At 37.7% G+C, this 17,712-nt stretch overlaps 1 protein-coding gene across 4 annotated transcripts in view; it reads left to right on the forward strand.

Annotated features, from left to right (window-relative positions):
- Positions 1-17,712, forward strand: part of hpse2 (heparanase 2) — a 49,219-nt gene that overhangs the window by 11,947 nt on the left and 19,560 nt on the right. For all 4 annotated transcript variants that reach the window (XR_002064365.2, XM_003451969.5, XM_025897524.1 and 1 more), the window contains exons 4-5: positions 15,111-15,284; positions 16,265-16,436. Coding sequence is in view for 3 of the 4 variants with exons in the window: in XM_003451969.5 (XP_003452017.2) it covers positions 15,111-15,284; positions 16,265-16,436 (346 nt within the window). In the remaining variant the exon portion in view is untranslated. The remainder of the gene's footprint in view (positions 1-15,110; positions 15,285-16,264; positions 16,437-17,712) is intronic.

The following is a 17,712-nucleotide window of genomic DNA, read 5'->3' on the forward strand; positions in this document are numbered from 1 at the left end:
TCATCGTGCACTAAACCCCATCCCCCCCCGAAAACGTTGCTTGCATACATGTTTGGCATGTTTTTCTTTGGCCACTTGTGAATCCTGTTTAATTCTGTTCCTTTTTTTTTTTCATTTGGAGCATATGGCTGGTTGGATTGTGTTGGACCTTGTCAGAGGCCATCTATCACTCCATGGTGTCCTGCTGAGTTGGAGATTCACAGCACAGCTCTCAACTCTCAAAATGAGAAAACAAGAGCACGAGTGAAGAATAAGAGAGCAGAGAGAAGGGAAAAAAATGGGGAATGAATAGGGTGAGAAGTGAACCAACAGACTGATCAAAACAGAAATATAAAGAGCAAAAAGAGAGCAAAACTTGAAGATGAATAAAACATTTCACCTCATGTGAGACCTCCAGTTTTTCTCTAAAACAATCTTTTACCATCTCAGCCAGCCCCAGCACTTAAGATCCATCGCACAAGCCAACACCTGTGGTGTAAACTGTGCCTTCAAGGTTGAGCAAACCTTTAAATGTTAAGGGATCAGTAGCTTCACAAGTGTTAGACTTCCCAACAGCCTCAGAGCACAAATAACATCTTCAAAGCACCCTTCCAAAAACATCTTTAATAACTAGGGTGTTTCCAAAAATCTTTCACAACCCACTAGCTTGTGTCAATTTCTTGTTACCACTGATGGATGGAAATCAGGACAGTCAATTTTTATAATGATTTTTTTTTGGCATGTTTATAAAAATACCATATTATATTGTTTCTGGTGTACTTCTATTTTCATAGCTTAAAAGAAATCACAGTTGCCTTTAGGAAACTATTAAAAAAACTTGTTATCACTAAGAAAGGAGGGAAAACACCGTAATTGAGAAAGTATGTGTCTCCTTGTTGAAGTGGTTAGGAAATAAAGGGCAAGTTCTACCTGCTTCAGGGGCCTCGCTGCTGGCTGTCCATGACCTTTGACCTGGACATAAAAAGAGGACATCTAGCTGCCTCAGAGGGATGTGTAAAGAAGCTACTTCCTAAATTATTATGTGTAAATTATATTGTTTTTGAGGTGGTGTCTGAAGACCCTGTTATTTGTAAAACAAACAAACAAAAATGAAAAAATGCATAATATTCTTGATTATTAAACCCATTACTTAACAATATATATTATTGTCCTCTTCCATCTACTCACTGACCCACATATCCCAAAATGATCTCATATATTTAATAAATAATTCAAGTGATGTAACAAAGTGAAGGTTGATGCCAGATTTTTTTTTAAATGGCTTTAGTATTGGCTCAGTAAATTGTAAGTTGTTTTCCAACACATAACTCAAATGACAAACAGCAGTATAATGCAATTCCTCCATTATAAATTTGTGCCTCAGTGTGAGAATTAAAAGAAAGAATTACTGTGTTGAGGCAACATCCCCAGATATACCTGCTACTTTACTGGCACTCATTGATTTGTTACAGAACCATATCAGTTCATTGTTAACAGCTGCCTCTGAACTAAGCAAATCCTGCTGTTCTTAAAGCAATATTTCTGCATTAAAAAGGTCAGGACATGCATGACATACATGCATTATTCAGTCTGGGAGTTATCTTTTCACACATCTATTATCTTGAAGTTCTGATGTGCAACCAACCATAAACTGTATGTATAATATGGATAACTTCACCTGGTGGCTAGTAAAAATACTATTCTGAAACACCAACTTGAACATTTTGAAATATGGACTGACAAGTCCAGGATTAAGAAGTCAAGGATGTTGGCCGTAAGATGGAGATTTGTCTATCACAGTATATCCACTAATCAAATCAGACCCCATTTTTGTCTAAAAGGCCTAATTAAAAAACAGAAGGTTTTAAACTAAATTGTACCAGCATAAACTGGGTTTGGTGTTTTTTAAAAAAGTAGAAAGATAACACAGTAACAACACTGAGTGAAGGAGGTGGGAACAAGCAAATAATAAATCAGTTTTGAAAACTGATTTATTAATGCTTGCAACATGCAGTTTACTGCTAATTTTGCCAATATTTGACGTAAAAGAAAGCAAGTCTTTTTTTTGCATTTGAAATACACTAATTCCTCAGTAAATCTGGCCCCAAGTAACTAATGGGGTCATTTTTCTTGGATTTGTAATGAATCTGACTTGTGTTTTTAACAGTACGAGTGCACACCACAGTCCTTTAGTAATGCTGCAGGTTTAAAGCACATTTGCTTCACTTTTCAGACCCTGAGACATGTCCATCTTTTAAATACAGTCTGTACATATAACATGAGTATGCACCACATGCATCAAGTACATCTCTAACTTACAAGGAGAGTGGCTTAAGTATGTCAAATCATGCTCTGGATAGTGTAAATATAGTTACCTATAAACAACATTAGTTGTTTCCTTCCTTTAGATCTCTATAATGAAAATCCAGACAAAAGCCAAGTATCGTGTCCTCTAGAAAGATTAAAACTGCAGGTGCCCAGCTACCTTCAATGATTCATAGACTTTTCCGCCCAAAAAACAAACAAATCCGGTGCTCAAACAACATAATCCAGAGTTGCAGGAAAATGCTAAAGTCTTACAAGGAAACTGACTTCACAGGGGAATTGTCTCTTTGTATTTTTTTTCCTTTTTTCCCTTTTTTTGTTGCTTGTTTTCATTTCTGTTTATTGTGAAAGATTCTGATCACTGAGCAGCTTTAGGGAGTAATGGATTACAGTGTGGGTTTTTGTTTACACTTGAAAAATGTTGTAAACTGAAGTGAGAGAAGCACGGTGGGCTGTGTGTTTTGATCAGATAGAGCCTTGAGTCTAAGTCTTTAAGTCAGAACCCACATCACTATCAGAGCCTGTATTCTGTTTGTAAATCTCTAAAAAAACAAAAAGAAAAAAAACATTAGGAACTTGGATGGACACATATGGAAGTCAGTTTATGCTTGAATGTTAGGATGGTAACCTACTTTTACTGAGACCAACAACAGATAGCGGTTTGGCTTCTACTTAAAATCAGTCACCTCCATAAAGTTTTTTGGCTCATTAGAAGAGTAATAGAGGCATAATGTTAGATGTGTGACCAAATTGTTTTCTTTCTCATTTTCCAGAGTCTCTCTTTGTTTCTGTTTTTGTTAATTGGCTTAAGTATCCAGTAATTGGTGCTTTGGGTTTTTATTTGGAGATTTTATTAGATGCCAGCTGATTGATTGTTACAAGATGACAGAGGAAATATGTAAGATATTTTATGGCCTTTCATCACTTAAGCAGTGCAACCCACTTAACTTATTTATTTTATGTCTTAGCCATATTATACAACTGTTTATGTGTTGTAAAGAAATAAAGATAGAAGGAAAATAGAAAGAAAAGGATGGGAAAAAATTGGGGTAGAGTGTGTTTCTTGCATTAAAGCATCTCGGTTCTTATAGATGGTTGGCCTCAAAGCCCTTTTGCTCTGACGCTATTTGACTTTAAAGGAACCCTGGTCTGTGGGACAATGCGCTTTGTTATTAAAGGAATTTTATAAGTCCATAAGTGTGTAATGAAATTTGCCTTGGTCAAAGGAGTGAAGCATGGAAAGGAAAACTGGAATTGAATTTTCGTGGTAAGTTCCTCAGACCTGCATTCCCTTAGGGAGAGTACAGGACTGCTTGCAGTGGCCCAGGCAAGAAGAGGCCAAGTGAAATCTTTCCCTGAGGTTTTGAACTTTTGCTGTGAATGGCAGGAGCCGACACCTCTAACCAGGAGCAGATGTTTGGCTGGCTTTGGCTTGGCCTGGTCTGTCCGCTGGCAGAGTAGGGAACCCAGGGTTTGATTGAGCCAGCATGCCCTACTCACAACACTAATAGCCTGGCTCTGCATTACTTAGGCTACCCTTGCTGAAGTCTGCTGCCTTCAAACTCCTTTACTGTAGGTCTAGAAGAGACATGGGAACAGAGCTGAGCCAAGACTCCTGTGCATTCATAGCAACATTAGAATCTCAACACTGAAGCAAAGCCGTAGGTGATTCTGCTATAATGTTAAACAACTGGCATCTTTTGATGCTTTTTGATGCTTTTTTTTCACTCATCATTATGTATGTGTAATAAACTAATATACAAAATAAGTACACGTTAGTTATAGAAATATTAAAAATTGATTGCTTTTAGTTTAACTTGTGTAGGCAGTAAAAATTTTAAGCCAACCAGCGCATATTTCTGTTAAAAAATGATCAAACTCATAAAATGTTGTCAATATAAACATTTAGAATAATTCAGCGGATTCAGGTAATGTTAGATGTTTGTTTTTGTTGTAAGCAAATGAAGGACAGCTGTCTCCAGCGTTTAAGAGTAAATACTGAAGATATTACAAGACACATTGCCTTTTTATCTTCTAAAATCTCTCCTGATTTTCTTATCCCCCAACATGAAACATTTTTGAAGTTCTAATGTAAACATCTTAGTCCCACCAGATGTTGAGCATCTTCTCTTTACTGGCAACCTTTACTGAAACGTTGAAAAAGACACTGTAAGCTGTCTAAACTGCATGGCATGTACAAGCATACTCCTTCTACACACTTGGTAAATGAAGATTTAGATTTTATAGTTATGGTTCAGTCATATTTCCGTTTGTGTTTTATAATATAAATGTAATTATGTTACTAAAAGTATGTTTAGATCTGAAAAATGTACAGAGCACATTACTGTCAACTGTAAGCAGGTACAAAAAACAATGCTTATAAAATTCTAATTATTTATTAATTATTTGGATTGTTTTAACTACTTCTTAGCATGACTCTGTCACTTGTCCCTCATGGGGTTAATGTCATACACTGTTTCTAATGGTTAAATAATCTAGGAACAAGATTTGAGGGGAAAAAGTAAATCCTAAAATAAATTCAGTACATCAGCATTACTGGTGAGTAGACATTACTTGGACTGCTAATGCTAAAAATGTTTATTCTGATGGATGAACTTGCAGTCATATTTTGACACAGCAATGTATTTTTGAGGTTTCCTGCACTGGGTGTAAATGAAATGGTATTTATTTGTGAAACTGGAAAAATATGTGTGATTGAATTCAAATATTTTAGCATACAGTATGGTTTTTGCATCAGTTAAAAGTACCGCCACAAGTGTTAGAGCACTAAAGAAGAATGTCATTTTTCTAAACCGCAAACATCTCAACAGACTAATTGACCAAAACATAATAATAAAACAAATCAAAATCTCACTTGCATGCAAGCCTCTGCCAATAAGTCCTTGTGTAGATGGAAAGCAAATGGAGTAAAAAATGTTTTCAGATGAAGAATAGGCTCAATTTGTTATAGCATTAGGTTCTCAGCAGACAACATCATGAAACTCAGCCAGAGCACAAGACTGTTGAGAGGATGGTTTGAGGGGACTTTTGATGATGTGATTTGTTAAGGTGATAAGTTGGAAAATGTTTCTCTCTCTATTTCCTAGAAAATCTGGCAGGAATATCATCTCTGTCATACTGGGTGCTGTAAAAATCTCATGGGACTGAAGGTTGTTTTGCTGGAGAAGTCTGATGATGATGTAATTTTAAAGCTTGCTGTAGAACTGACATCTTATCGTACATTTCCAAAACCAGACATTTAATGTTATTTGAACAAGGTGCGATCGAAGGTTTACGTGACTCACGTTAGTCATAAAAAGCAAACTCTCACCTTTTATAAAATTCACTGCTCTCTCCATTATGGCCGCGTGAATGGACACGATCGCTTCCAGGACTGCTGCTTGTTTTTAGATCAAGAACTGTGTTGATCTGCGACGTGGCTGGATCTCCTCCACTGTGTTAAAACTCTGATCCTTCAACTTAAATTTTATTTTGTGGTAAAGGACAATTTTGTACAATGACACGCACCACCGTTGAGGTGATTTGTAGCAAATCTCCTTCCTCAGATACCAGTGCAACTACATGCTTAGATGCTGATTGTGAGAAACAAATTCTCAGTGCACAACCCTATGAATGTCAAAAAAAACCCTCAGCTTTCATCACCACTGATGATCCTCAACGTGATTTTGAGTCAGTCTGACACAGAAGTTGGACTGTTTGCTCCGCTTTGAAGGTAGAGGTCCATGATAAAGCTGCAGACGTGCAAGTGCAAGCTGTAGAAAAAGGATTTTCCAGTGATTCCATCCTATGTTGGACAAGGTGATGCTCTGCGTCTTAGGGAAAAATATACAGTATATACAGCTTTTGGCCTGTATGTCACACAATAATCAGGCAATGAGAGCAATCTCTACCAAACTGACATTTGAGGGGCTTATTTTAGGTTTGCTAAATAGCAGTGTTAGATCTTCTCATGTTAAGTAGTGACCACAAGATTTAAAGCTAAAACTGCCTGTTTTAGACAGAAAGAACTGAGGTGCTGTGTAAAGGGCCAACATAACATGTAGTTTTTGGGGTTTTTTTGACTAATGCAAAGTTATTCCATGACATTCCAGAAGAATATAATAGATCTGAAATAAACATAAAAGGTCTCCTTGAAAGTAAATTTAAAACCTTGAAAAGCTTTTCTAGTATTTTAAATTGTGCTAAATTAGCAATTTTGCATTTTTGTCCTTTTATCTTCTAATTTTTATCTTCTAATTTCATAATGTATCATTTTTTTAAACCTGAAAAGATTATCATTTTATCATCTTAAGAGACCTGTATGAAATTTTTCCCTTGCTTGAACTCACTGGCAAAGTAATGGTTCAGGTATTATCTGAGAATTATTATGAAAATAATACATACATTTCTAAAATGTTATTCCATCATTCAGTCAATTATATTTAATTAGTGCAGTTATAAGTGATTAGATTTGAATTGCAAAATAACAAATGGCTTATGTAGTCGGTATGGTCTGCACATTACGTAGTAGCTTTTTTATAAACATTTTCTGTCTTTTCCCAGCATCTGATATTATAAATGTATAATTACCTATAAAAGTTGTTATGCAAGATGGTGATTCAGTAACTGTTTAATCTGGCTCTGCACGTTCAGCTGAAGAACCTCCAGTTTAAGTGAAGCATAAGTAATGTGTGTGGATATAGTTTGAGAGTGGAAGATGATTGCTGTGATTATGGTGATTATTCTAGCAGTGAAAGGGAGTCTGGAATACTGTGTGTTTGCATTGCTGCCCGCTTGGGATCTGGTCTTCATAACCCTCATTCATCACACTGCCTGGGATCAAAGATACCCTTTTTGAACTGGAATGTAGCAGATGTCCATTATGCCCCAACACATTGTTTGCCCTTTGCCAGTGGTATAATTTTTGAATATGATGGTGAAGGTGTTAAAAGAAGCATTTGTTAAAAACTTGTGAAGCTAGCCACTGTGTCTGAAGCCTAAGCAGGTGTGTTGTTTAAAGGGCTCCTGAAAATATTTTAGGTTCAAGCTCTTTGATGATTCAGGGCAGTAAAGCCCTGGGCTAGTCTCTCATTCATTCCAACCTATGTATGTGAAGGAGTTTTGTTTCTCTACAACTACAGAGCATTCAGTGCTTAATTACAGCATCAGCAGAGGTGTGTGACGAGATGGCTAACCAGATAAGAGGCGGAAGCTTTACAACAACCCTCTTTGTAGGTGACAGCGTTACTAATCTTTGGTAGTGAAACTGTCAGGTATTGCATTCACACCCTTTTGCTTAACTGCCCTGCATTAGCCGAAAAAATAAACACTTTATGAAATGTAAAATATGTTACATAGTAAAAATACTGAAAACACAAAACAGTTTGGGCAGTTTTATATCCTACAGTATAAAAGCATGACTATACATATTTTCATGTAAAAAGCTTTAAAGTGTTTTCTTTACATAAAGTGTACGGACATATGGTGCAAACAGAACAAAAGTGTCAGACCATATGTATATATTACTTTCCTGTAATTGAATCTTTTCTTTTTGTCAGAATGTCCTCCTTTCTCTGTCTCAGACTCCAAACAAGACCCCACATTAATCTCATAATAACTCTAATAACTTCTAATGCTTACAAGTCTGAACACATGTCTTGTGTTGGACCTTGACCTGATGAAGATCATTTTGCAGCAAACATGGTGTAGGTCTTATTCTTCAGTATGACTGCTAACAAAATACTATCCATCCCAGACAGTTATGCAAGTTAGTTTATATTTTGTCTCAGCACCCTGCCAACTGGCAGTACTAGCCTGTCCATCAAGAAGCATTTCTTTTGCTTATCAAAAAAACCTTTTTTTCCTATTACTTCCTGTCTGTAATACAATAATATTAAAAGAGTAACTTCATCGAATTTGACTAATTGCGCGCTTTTGTGGTGTCGCTTTGAATGTAAATGGTGAGTGTTCAAATATTAGAATTGGTTGCACATTGCAAAGAAGCTGCAGATTGGCCATCTTAATCATCTTGTTATTAAGACATTTGTTTGCCTTAGACAGCGATGAACCCTTAGTTCGATTCACAAGTTACTAAACAGTCTGTCAGTTTGTAATAAAAGAATCATTCATAACAATTTTGGCTAATGATAATGACTGCTGTATTAGCTCGTGCTTTGGTTGTGTTTGGTAGTGGTTTATAGGTAGCTCCACAGTGCATACAAATACAACGGACATGGTGATGTTTCTCTCCTGGGAATTCACTCCTTGCGCACACCTTGTATCTTTACAAGCCAATGAGGTCATTAGTATCTAACAGGCGTGCTTTTCCCATTAGGGAGTGATAGACAGCAGCCATTGCCAAACAGATGTGAAAACCACTCACACCCCAAACACATTTCCCTCACACCCTTTCCCCCCAACAAGTGGTTTGAGTTACATGGTCCAAAGCCAATAAAAGACACTTGATGTTATTTTGTCCATTTCACTGCCTTTCATTTGTTATATGCTGCATCCTCTTGCCTTGTTTGGAACACTAGGCAAAATAGTGCTTGCACACACACACACACACACACACAGGAGCACAGAGTTGTTGTACTTTACATCAAGAACAGCGTATGTTAACATACCACTCATCTTACTCACCAGTCCTGTCGAGCTGCTCTGCATCTCTTTACACTGGGTTCACAGAAGGGGGCCACACGCAAGTCTAGTCAGAGCAAATTCACAGATTGAGATAATCTCTCTCTCACATTCTGGTTTCAACACATATGGACGCACACACACATATCAGTCCCCCTCTACTAACAGAATTGAAAACAGGTGCCCACCACATATCTTGCATTCTTCCAAAATACAAAAGTGGTTTGACCTGAATGGTTTTGCTGAAGTGGAGCCCCCCTGTATGAAAGAAGAGTCCATGTGGAGATGTGTGTTTGTGTAAACATGGAGGCGTTGGGTTCTGTGCAACATGCTGGTGGAGCAGCACAGACTCGCAGTATATTAGAACCACATTTTCCCTCTGCGCAACCCTAACATTCAGTGTCAAGCTAGCGTCAGGGCAAGTCATAGATATACCACGCGAACATAGCAAAACACCTCTTTTAATAGCTTTGTGCACAGCGACCGTAACAGTATACTGGTCTGGGTTTCACCGATATGGATGAATGATCAAACTGCGGTTTGATCGATAGCTGCTCTTAAACATTTGACTAGCTGTTGAAATAATTGGAAATATCAGTCTTCAGATGACCTCGCTTCAGTCATACTGTCTTGCTCTGCAGCCCGAAAGGATCTGGTTAGTGGATGAACCGACCAATGAGAAACAGAAGGCAGAGATGAACCACTGGAGCTGCTGGAAATTGTAGCCATAATGGAGGTGGCGATGATAAATGCGCTGAGCTCGAGTTTTCCTGGATATTTGGGCAGTTTAATTCCAAATCTTTCATGACATCGTCTTGCATGTTGTAACCGCACGTGTTGTGTGTAAGTATAAATGTTAGATTAATTTTAATCCATCTGGTAAAGCCTCATAAACTGTCATCAACAATTTTCCCCGGCATGTTAACAATAATTTGATGGATGTATTGTTTCAGAATAGCCATTTCCACCATATTTTCCCCACTGAGTTTACAGTGTGTTTTTCACTGCAAACTTTAAGCCAGTGCGGTGTGAGTTTTTACAGCTGACAGAGAAAATTACAAGCATCTATTGAGCAGGGCGGCAGTGTGCTCAGCGTGATTTTATTTCATGCATAACTCTCTTTTCCTCCTACATCTACAAAGTTATGAAATCATTAGAGGAAAAAAAATAACATAAAAAGTTTTAGAATTCATTTTAGATCATCTTCATTAGAGTGTGGACACTTTTCAAGAACTCTGGAAACTTGACTGCAACATGTGCATCTTCAGATATGGAAAACATATTGTGTCCATAAACAGGAAAAAAGACTCACAATTAATTTCTCTAAACAGCCTTCTACCCTGTCTGCACATGTCTCTTGAGGATTCGGTTTTGATTTGGCTTTTAAAGCAAGCCAGAACTCAGCTCCAGTCTTTTTGTCTGTGAGCGGTCCAGGTATTACTCATGTTGTGGGGACCTAGGTCTGTTTACACAGTCCCATTATGCAGACATGTCATCCTAATGAGCACAAAAGCCAAGTCCTATGACATAAATCATAACATTTTAAAGGTGAAGACATGTATTAAGAATAGGGTATGGTTACGTTTTGGGTTTGAAATTTGTGTGTGTGAATGTGGGTGTGTGCACACGCCCACTCCAGACTGATTTCCATTCAACTAGTAGTTGTAAATTGTGTTGGCAGCGAGACTTTGTTTCGGTATTGAATGAAATATCTAATGAAACCCGAGACAGAAAACTAATTTCTGCTGTGCTTGGTATTTTTGTCTCCCAAGGCATATGGTGGAGAATGCAGGGATATACTCTCTGTTTTTGATGCTCAACACAAGAAATGTTTTCATAAATCACTGAAACTAAATTCCAAATGATCCCTCACATTTTAGGCAGGAAAGGCTACTTGTTCTGTCTGCATATCTGCAGCCTGCATTCACTTTCCTCCCAGTACACAAAAACATATGTTGCAGAGTAGTCTGGAATGGTCGCAATGTTTTTGTGTAATGTATACTCCCAGTTAAATGTGGTTGTCGACTGATAATAAAAATATAGTGTTAATATAGTATCTCTGTGATTTAAAAAAAAAAAAAATCCTGATGGTGCTTCATGTTTTAAATTAAAATTTAGATTTTTATATTTATGCCGTCCCTTGCTTTTTTAAGCTCTGTTGTGTGATCCTCGTCGCAATCTGTTTTTCATAACCTGCATAAGTAAAGCTGATTTTAAGCACAAGCCACTTTTTCTTATAACAAGTAAGAATGCTGCGATTTCCTTGTTTTAGTTAGGCTATGTGATATAACAAAGGCAAATCTAGCAGCTTAAAAGTGAAACAAATCCAAGCTGCAGCTGTAATAGCAACAACTTTCATGTAAAAATACACCTGTCCTGTCAGCTACAGTAACCTAGTGAAAGCACAGCGCTAGAAAAAAGTGGGATTTCATTGGAAACTTTAAATGGGTGTCTGCTTCATGTGGGTGGTATGTAAACCAGTAAACACTGTTTGTGTGAGTGCATAGAGTTCTGGTGCACATAGACATATGTGTACCTCAGTGTTTGAAGGAATATGCAGAACTGCAGAAATGAGGCATATCGCTGACTGATGCTGCTGGCCGCTCTGCTTCACAGAGCCGGCTTTTCTATCAGATAGACAGCTTGACAATATCCAGACTCCACTCTTTCCGCTACACACAAACACACAAAGGCACGCCAGCAGAATCACACATATAAGCAAATGCACACCCATGCACACACGGCTTTCTGGGGTTTGTTCTGCTTGTTTCTGGCTGGACTGTTTGTAAGATAAAAGAGAAGATTGTAGCTGAGTGAGTACAGTAAAGTCTGACCTCTTAGACAGGCTTTCATTGTGTTGCGTCACGTGTAATTGAGAATTTTGAGACCTGTTTTAAACCACATTACAATGTAAGACCTTTTTTTGAAGCATTTAGTTTGCTTAAAAACTGAAAGCTGAATAATGATAAGTGCTTCAGAGATATTATTAAATGTAATTGGAATGAGCAGAAAAGACCATTTAATGTTGCCTTTATTGATTATCTGTGTCTAAGTTTGTGAGTGATTATCCAGAAATAGTAAGTTCTGGTATTCCCTTCAGAATTCCAACCACAGTATGTCTCTGGAGTTCATCGAATCCTGGAGCATTTGTGCTCTAGCATCACACAGATGTGATAGTGAGCTATAACAGATGAAATAGATTAATTTGCAGTGCCTTCATTTTGTCTGACCAAGATCACTGACTTGTACCTTAAAGGCTTTTTAGTGTCTGTATAGCTTTATGTATGGGGGTCAAGTTTGCTCCTAGTAAGTTGCAGATTTTCTGACATCAGGATGGCGAATATACCCGTTTCTCCTTAAGCAAGAGCTTTGCTATGCTGGGCTATGCTGTAATGTATGTTCTTTACAGGCTGCTGTCAGTGTGAAACAGACTCCAACAAGTGCGCACCAATGGGCTAACAGGGGATTGCTTTTATTTTAAAAAGGAGACCTTATCAACAGAATTTTATATATTTTATATATTTTTTTTACCCATAATCAGACACACAAAATGGGTCTAGGTTAGCCTTAATTTTAACTCTTATTTACAACAAGTATGAATACAGTGCTAAGACTGCTAGAGCTGCAACTAATCATTGTTTCGATTACTAGTTATTTAACCAAAATCAAAAATATTTCCAAAAATTATGATAAGATGACAGAGGTCATACCTTTGCGGATTTCTTCTTCTCTGTTTCTGTGTGGATTGTGTTTCCTTTTGGAAGGAAAAACAAAGACGTTTATTTTGCTTGTTCATTTAACTTACAGGAGAAATGACAGATCCTTTCATTTGATAAGCTGGAACCATAGCATGCATATAAATAAATATGCATTTATAAAATCTGTATAATAGATCTGTTAGATGAGTATGCTGTCAAACATGCAATTATTTATCTAATAGTCTAGGTGAAAAGCAAAATTTATGTTTAAAATTATTGAGTGCAAGAATATCTTTTAGCACCTTCAACTTATACGACAACAGTCACATGTGTTTCGTAAGCTTAAGACCTTGACTCGGTATAAAAATTCAACAGTAACCAGCCTGACATGCACACATAGACTCTTATTTTACACACTGCTCTTAGATCTGCCAGCAGAGAAACAGTATTTTTAGTAGCTTGATACATCTCATGATGCTTTTATGATGTGTTTGCAGGCCTGCTAGCTGTGTCTTGCAGTAAGGCTGGTTGCCTTCTGCTCAGATATCAGGTGAGGAAAGGCCTGGAATCACTCATCTTGACAGCCACATCTGGCCCTACTTTCTCTGTCCAGTTGCCCTCAACTCTGCTGCTGCAAACAGACGCCACTCTGATTCCAACCACAGAGGGAAGAAGTTACAATAATAGCAGTTATGATAATAACATTATTGATAGTTATTAATGAGATAGAGAACAGGGAGTTTACCCAGGAGATATACACTCCCCAAAAGAGCTTTGTGGAATAAAGCTATTGTTGCTGCAAACATTTTTTGCTTTTCAGGCTTTGTCCTGCTATTAGCGGAGAGCAGATTAATGCCAGGTGCAACAAGCAATCTTTCTGTTCTCTCTATTTGCTCTTTGGATTATACATAGCCAGTGCTCTACTAGAAATAAAGGGTTGGAGTAAATGCTGAATACACAAACACATTTGAGTTCAGATATGACTTAATAAGCATTACTCACTATTCAAATGTGTTCCTGTGTTGAAGCTAGTTGTATCCATTTTTAAATACTATGCCTTTTATCGGCTTGACACGTATCCAAACCTTTTACATGCACGCGAGTCTGCTCTGCATTTGTCTTCATTCCACTTTGGACAAAGCTATCATTTGGCAAACTCAGGTGGTGCCAAATCCAGAGCTGAGAGCAAATTCTAGCAGGAACCAGACCTGCACAGTCTTCATCTGGTTCCTGTTGAACCTAGGAAGTAAGGGTTAGAGTTCAGGGTAATATTTACATTAATGGAATGAATCCAAACAGATTAAATTTCAAAACAAGAGCCTAAGGTATCCAGGAGCAGCCTACAGTCACACATTAAAATATAAACAAACACTTTTGGCACTCTCACTGTATGCCAACATCTGCCGTTGGCCTTATCCTCTACTGCATAGGGAAAATAATGTGTTCTGATGGAGACAGCAGACATAAACATGAGTGAGCAGTCAGCTGCAGAACAGAACAATCCTGTGCCTGATGCTTAGAGGAGCGCATCACCACAGGAGTCCATGATGGGAAAATCAGTCTGTCTGCATTCTCACTGAATGTTGCTGAAGGAAGAAACTCTGCTGTCGTGTGTACAAATGGACACACGAAATTCAGAACTGGTTGCAGAATACATTCCAGGTATATCCTGCACCACGTGCAGTCAGTTTATTCAAGTACATCTTACACAGTACTTACACAGTATGGCTAAGGAATGTTCTCCTCTTTGGTTGTTTGAATGGTTTAGTTTGAAAGCTGAAGTGGTGGAAGCAACTTTGTATACAGTTAATCACAACAATGTTACCTACGCCACAGACAAGATAAACATTCCTCAAAGCTGGGCTCTATTTCTGGTTGATTTACTTCTATCTTCACTATTATATCTGTGAATATGCGAACAAATGGATTAGTTGATCCACAAAGAACTGAGTGGAACCAGCTTAAATGTTGTTCAGTAGCTAATGTAAAACAAATTAGTTATTGGAATTCTCATTTTGGCTTTTTTTTTGTCATAACTGATTAATAATCTTAAGTTTTTAAGCAGGTTTCATAGTACTCACAGTGTAAATACAGTAGTATACACTTGACACAAACCTATACTGCTTCAGTTTTGTTTTCCTCCAAGTCTGAATATATGTTTTGATAAAGTTGACTTTAAAATAAGTATAATAATAGTGCATAATGTTACATAATGTCAACACCTTTCCATCTTCTTTTTTTTTTTAATGAAAAGAAAATGTAGCCGGTTGCAAACATACATAGTTGTGGTGCAGAAAGCACCACAGATATGGTTTAAGAGCTACTGTATACATAAACATATAGAAACAGAGGGCATGTGAATCAGTGAATCCATGAGTTACACATGTTTTCTATCATGTTCATGTGGTCATATGATTCCAGACGTGTAAAAAGAATCAAAGTTACAACTGCTTTGTGGGTTTTTCCCAGCCAGGTCTTTAGACAAACTGTACAACTTTGCCGACTGTGCTGGCCTGCACCTGATCCTGGGGCTCAACGCACTACACAGAAATCCAGACAACTCCTGGAACACCTCCTCCACCCTCAGCCTCCTGAAGTACAGCGCTGGCAAGAAATACAACATCTCCTGGGAGCTGGGCAATGGTCAGTACAGCAACATACTCCAAACTGTCTACTAAAACACATGATGAGTTACAATCATACCTGCAGTTTTTATACTATTTAAAATATTTAGAGGAGCAAAAGGAAAAGAAAGTGTTTTAAAGGTAACACCCTGTATAGTTTTTATTGCCAAAATCATATCATTATTCTCTCTGGTGAGTGCAGTAAATTAAATTTAAAGCATAAACTAAATGCAGTATAATAGTTCATGCTTGTATTGTCACTTGTAATACAAATTTGTTACAGAACTAAAGTGTTGCAGATTCCATGAAGGATTTGTTAAGTTCAGTAGCAGTTAAAGGGTTAACCCAAGGGTTCGCATAGGGGTAAACTATTTTTTTCTTTTAATTTTCTGAAAATATAAAAATACCCTCACATTAAAAACTTATTATCACCTTGTTTTAAGCCTAAGCCTAAGAGTAGCAGCAAATATCTAATAACTGTATATGTGACTGCAACAAAAGAAATAATTTCAATTCAATTGCTGAGGTAGCACAAGATATAGGGGACAATTATATGATGAATTAAAGGTTTTCTTTTAAAATGTGCAGTTAATCATTGCATAGTTCTCATAAACAGCATATCAACATACACTAATAAAGCAGACATGTTAGCAGGCTATGTTTTTAAGATGAAACAGCCTGGTACAGAAAAATCTTCAGTGAAGTTGTTAATCAACAATGAGTCTGCTAAAGTTTAGTCTTTCTGCTTTTGTAAAAATCCTTCACTTTCTTAGTCGTACTGAATCTGCAAGGCCACCCTGTGTGCTTTGGCTATTCCCTTGAAGCAATGTCCATCTGTCTGTATTACTGTGAATTGGCCAATTATCCTTTTTTCTACTGGCTGTTGGATATTCTAAGAGCAGGATCAGACTACAACAACAACATCATTCTTTGTCATCTTCCCAATGCTGCTTGTATAAACTCTTATCTTCCTCAGTGTACTGCGTCTTCTCTTTCCAGAGCCCAATGCGTACCGCAGCATGGTGGGTCGTGCGGTCAACAGCACCCAGTTGGCTCAGGACTACACCAAACTACGTACCCTGCTGCAGTCTGTGCGCTTCTACCACCGAGCTCACCTCTTTGGCCCCAACGCAGGACGACCCCGGAAGAACGCCATTCTGCTGCTGGATGGGTGAGTCACCAAGTAAAACAGGGATTGGCTAGGATTCCACTCCTTCTTAGGCTGTCCTGCTGGAAAAGAAAGGGGGAAGGTAGTGGAAAGTATGCTGCAGTAGTTTATGCATTAAACACAGTAAAGCTCAGTAAAAGTTTTACACACACACACACACACACACACACACACACACACACACACACACACACACACACTCTGTAGTTGTATTCAGTGTTTATGGATTCCCACTCTGCAGGTTTTAGGGTCTCAGCTTCAGTTATACCATGTCAGCATAAATAAAGTGTCATCTGATTGATAACGTGATGGCGCAACGTCCCACCTGCTTGTTTCACCCAGAAGCTGCAGCAACTTTGGACTGACTCTGGTCGCTTATCTAACCACTCTTTCAACTGCAGCCTGTCCTCTGCAAAGGTTGCATTGTTACACTTGGTAGCCAAACCTTTACCACAAAAGAGCAACCAAGACAATGTCACAATGTCAATGTGTAGTATTATTTACCAGCATTTAATACAGTTTACTATAATCTATGTCTGTCTGTATGTCTAAAAACCTTTTTGTTTTCTTACTATAATCTTTGGAAAATGGAAAGGTTTTCATACTTTCTTTAGCTGGATAAAATTTTATTCAAGTTGACTTAAAGCAAGATTAAATTGTTCTGACTCTGTTTCACTGAAAATTACCGTGTTGTTTTTGGACAAGTTGTACTGTAGCCACACAATATTGTAGCTCCACGGTTTATCTATGTTGCATTCACAAGCTGTAATTATCTGGCAGATGAAAATCAGAACATTAACAATTCACGGGCAACGTAAGATCTGGATGGGAATATGGAGCACAAAACGGAAAAGTAATACCTCCTTTAAGACGCTGACTCATTTTGTATTGTCTTTATCAATTCATCAGTTCAATGAAGTCTGTCCAAGTATATTTTACAAAGTGTGGCTCACTGAAACAAACCCTTGAATTTAGGCGAAAGAAACACAATTTGTTGTGATCCTTAGAAACTCAAAGCCTCAATGACAAAAGATTAAGAAAAACCCTCCCCCTCTTGTTCTTCCACAAACCACTTTTCCACTGGCATTGAGTGTGTAATTGGCTGTCTTCAACTTAACCTAAACTTAATTCAAAATTAGTTTAAGACCCACAGTTGATCAAGTTGGTGATTTACAAAATGCACTTTGGATACAAATAGCAAATTAGTCCCATCAGAGAATAACACATTCTCCTCTTTTCACTAATGAATTGGAAAAGTTTGTGCAAAACTTTTATTTGG

Source organism: Oreochromis niloticus, linkage group LG13 (genome assembly GCF_001858045.2).
Source record: "Oreochromis niloticus isolate F11D_XX linkage group LG13, O_niloticus_UMD_NMBU, whole genome shotgun sequence".
Lineage (NCBI taxonomy): Eukaryota > Metazoa > Chordata > Actinopteri > Cichliformes > Cichlidae > Oreochromis > Oreochromis niloticus.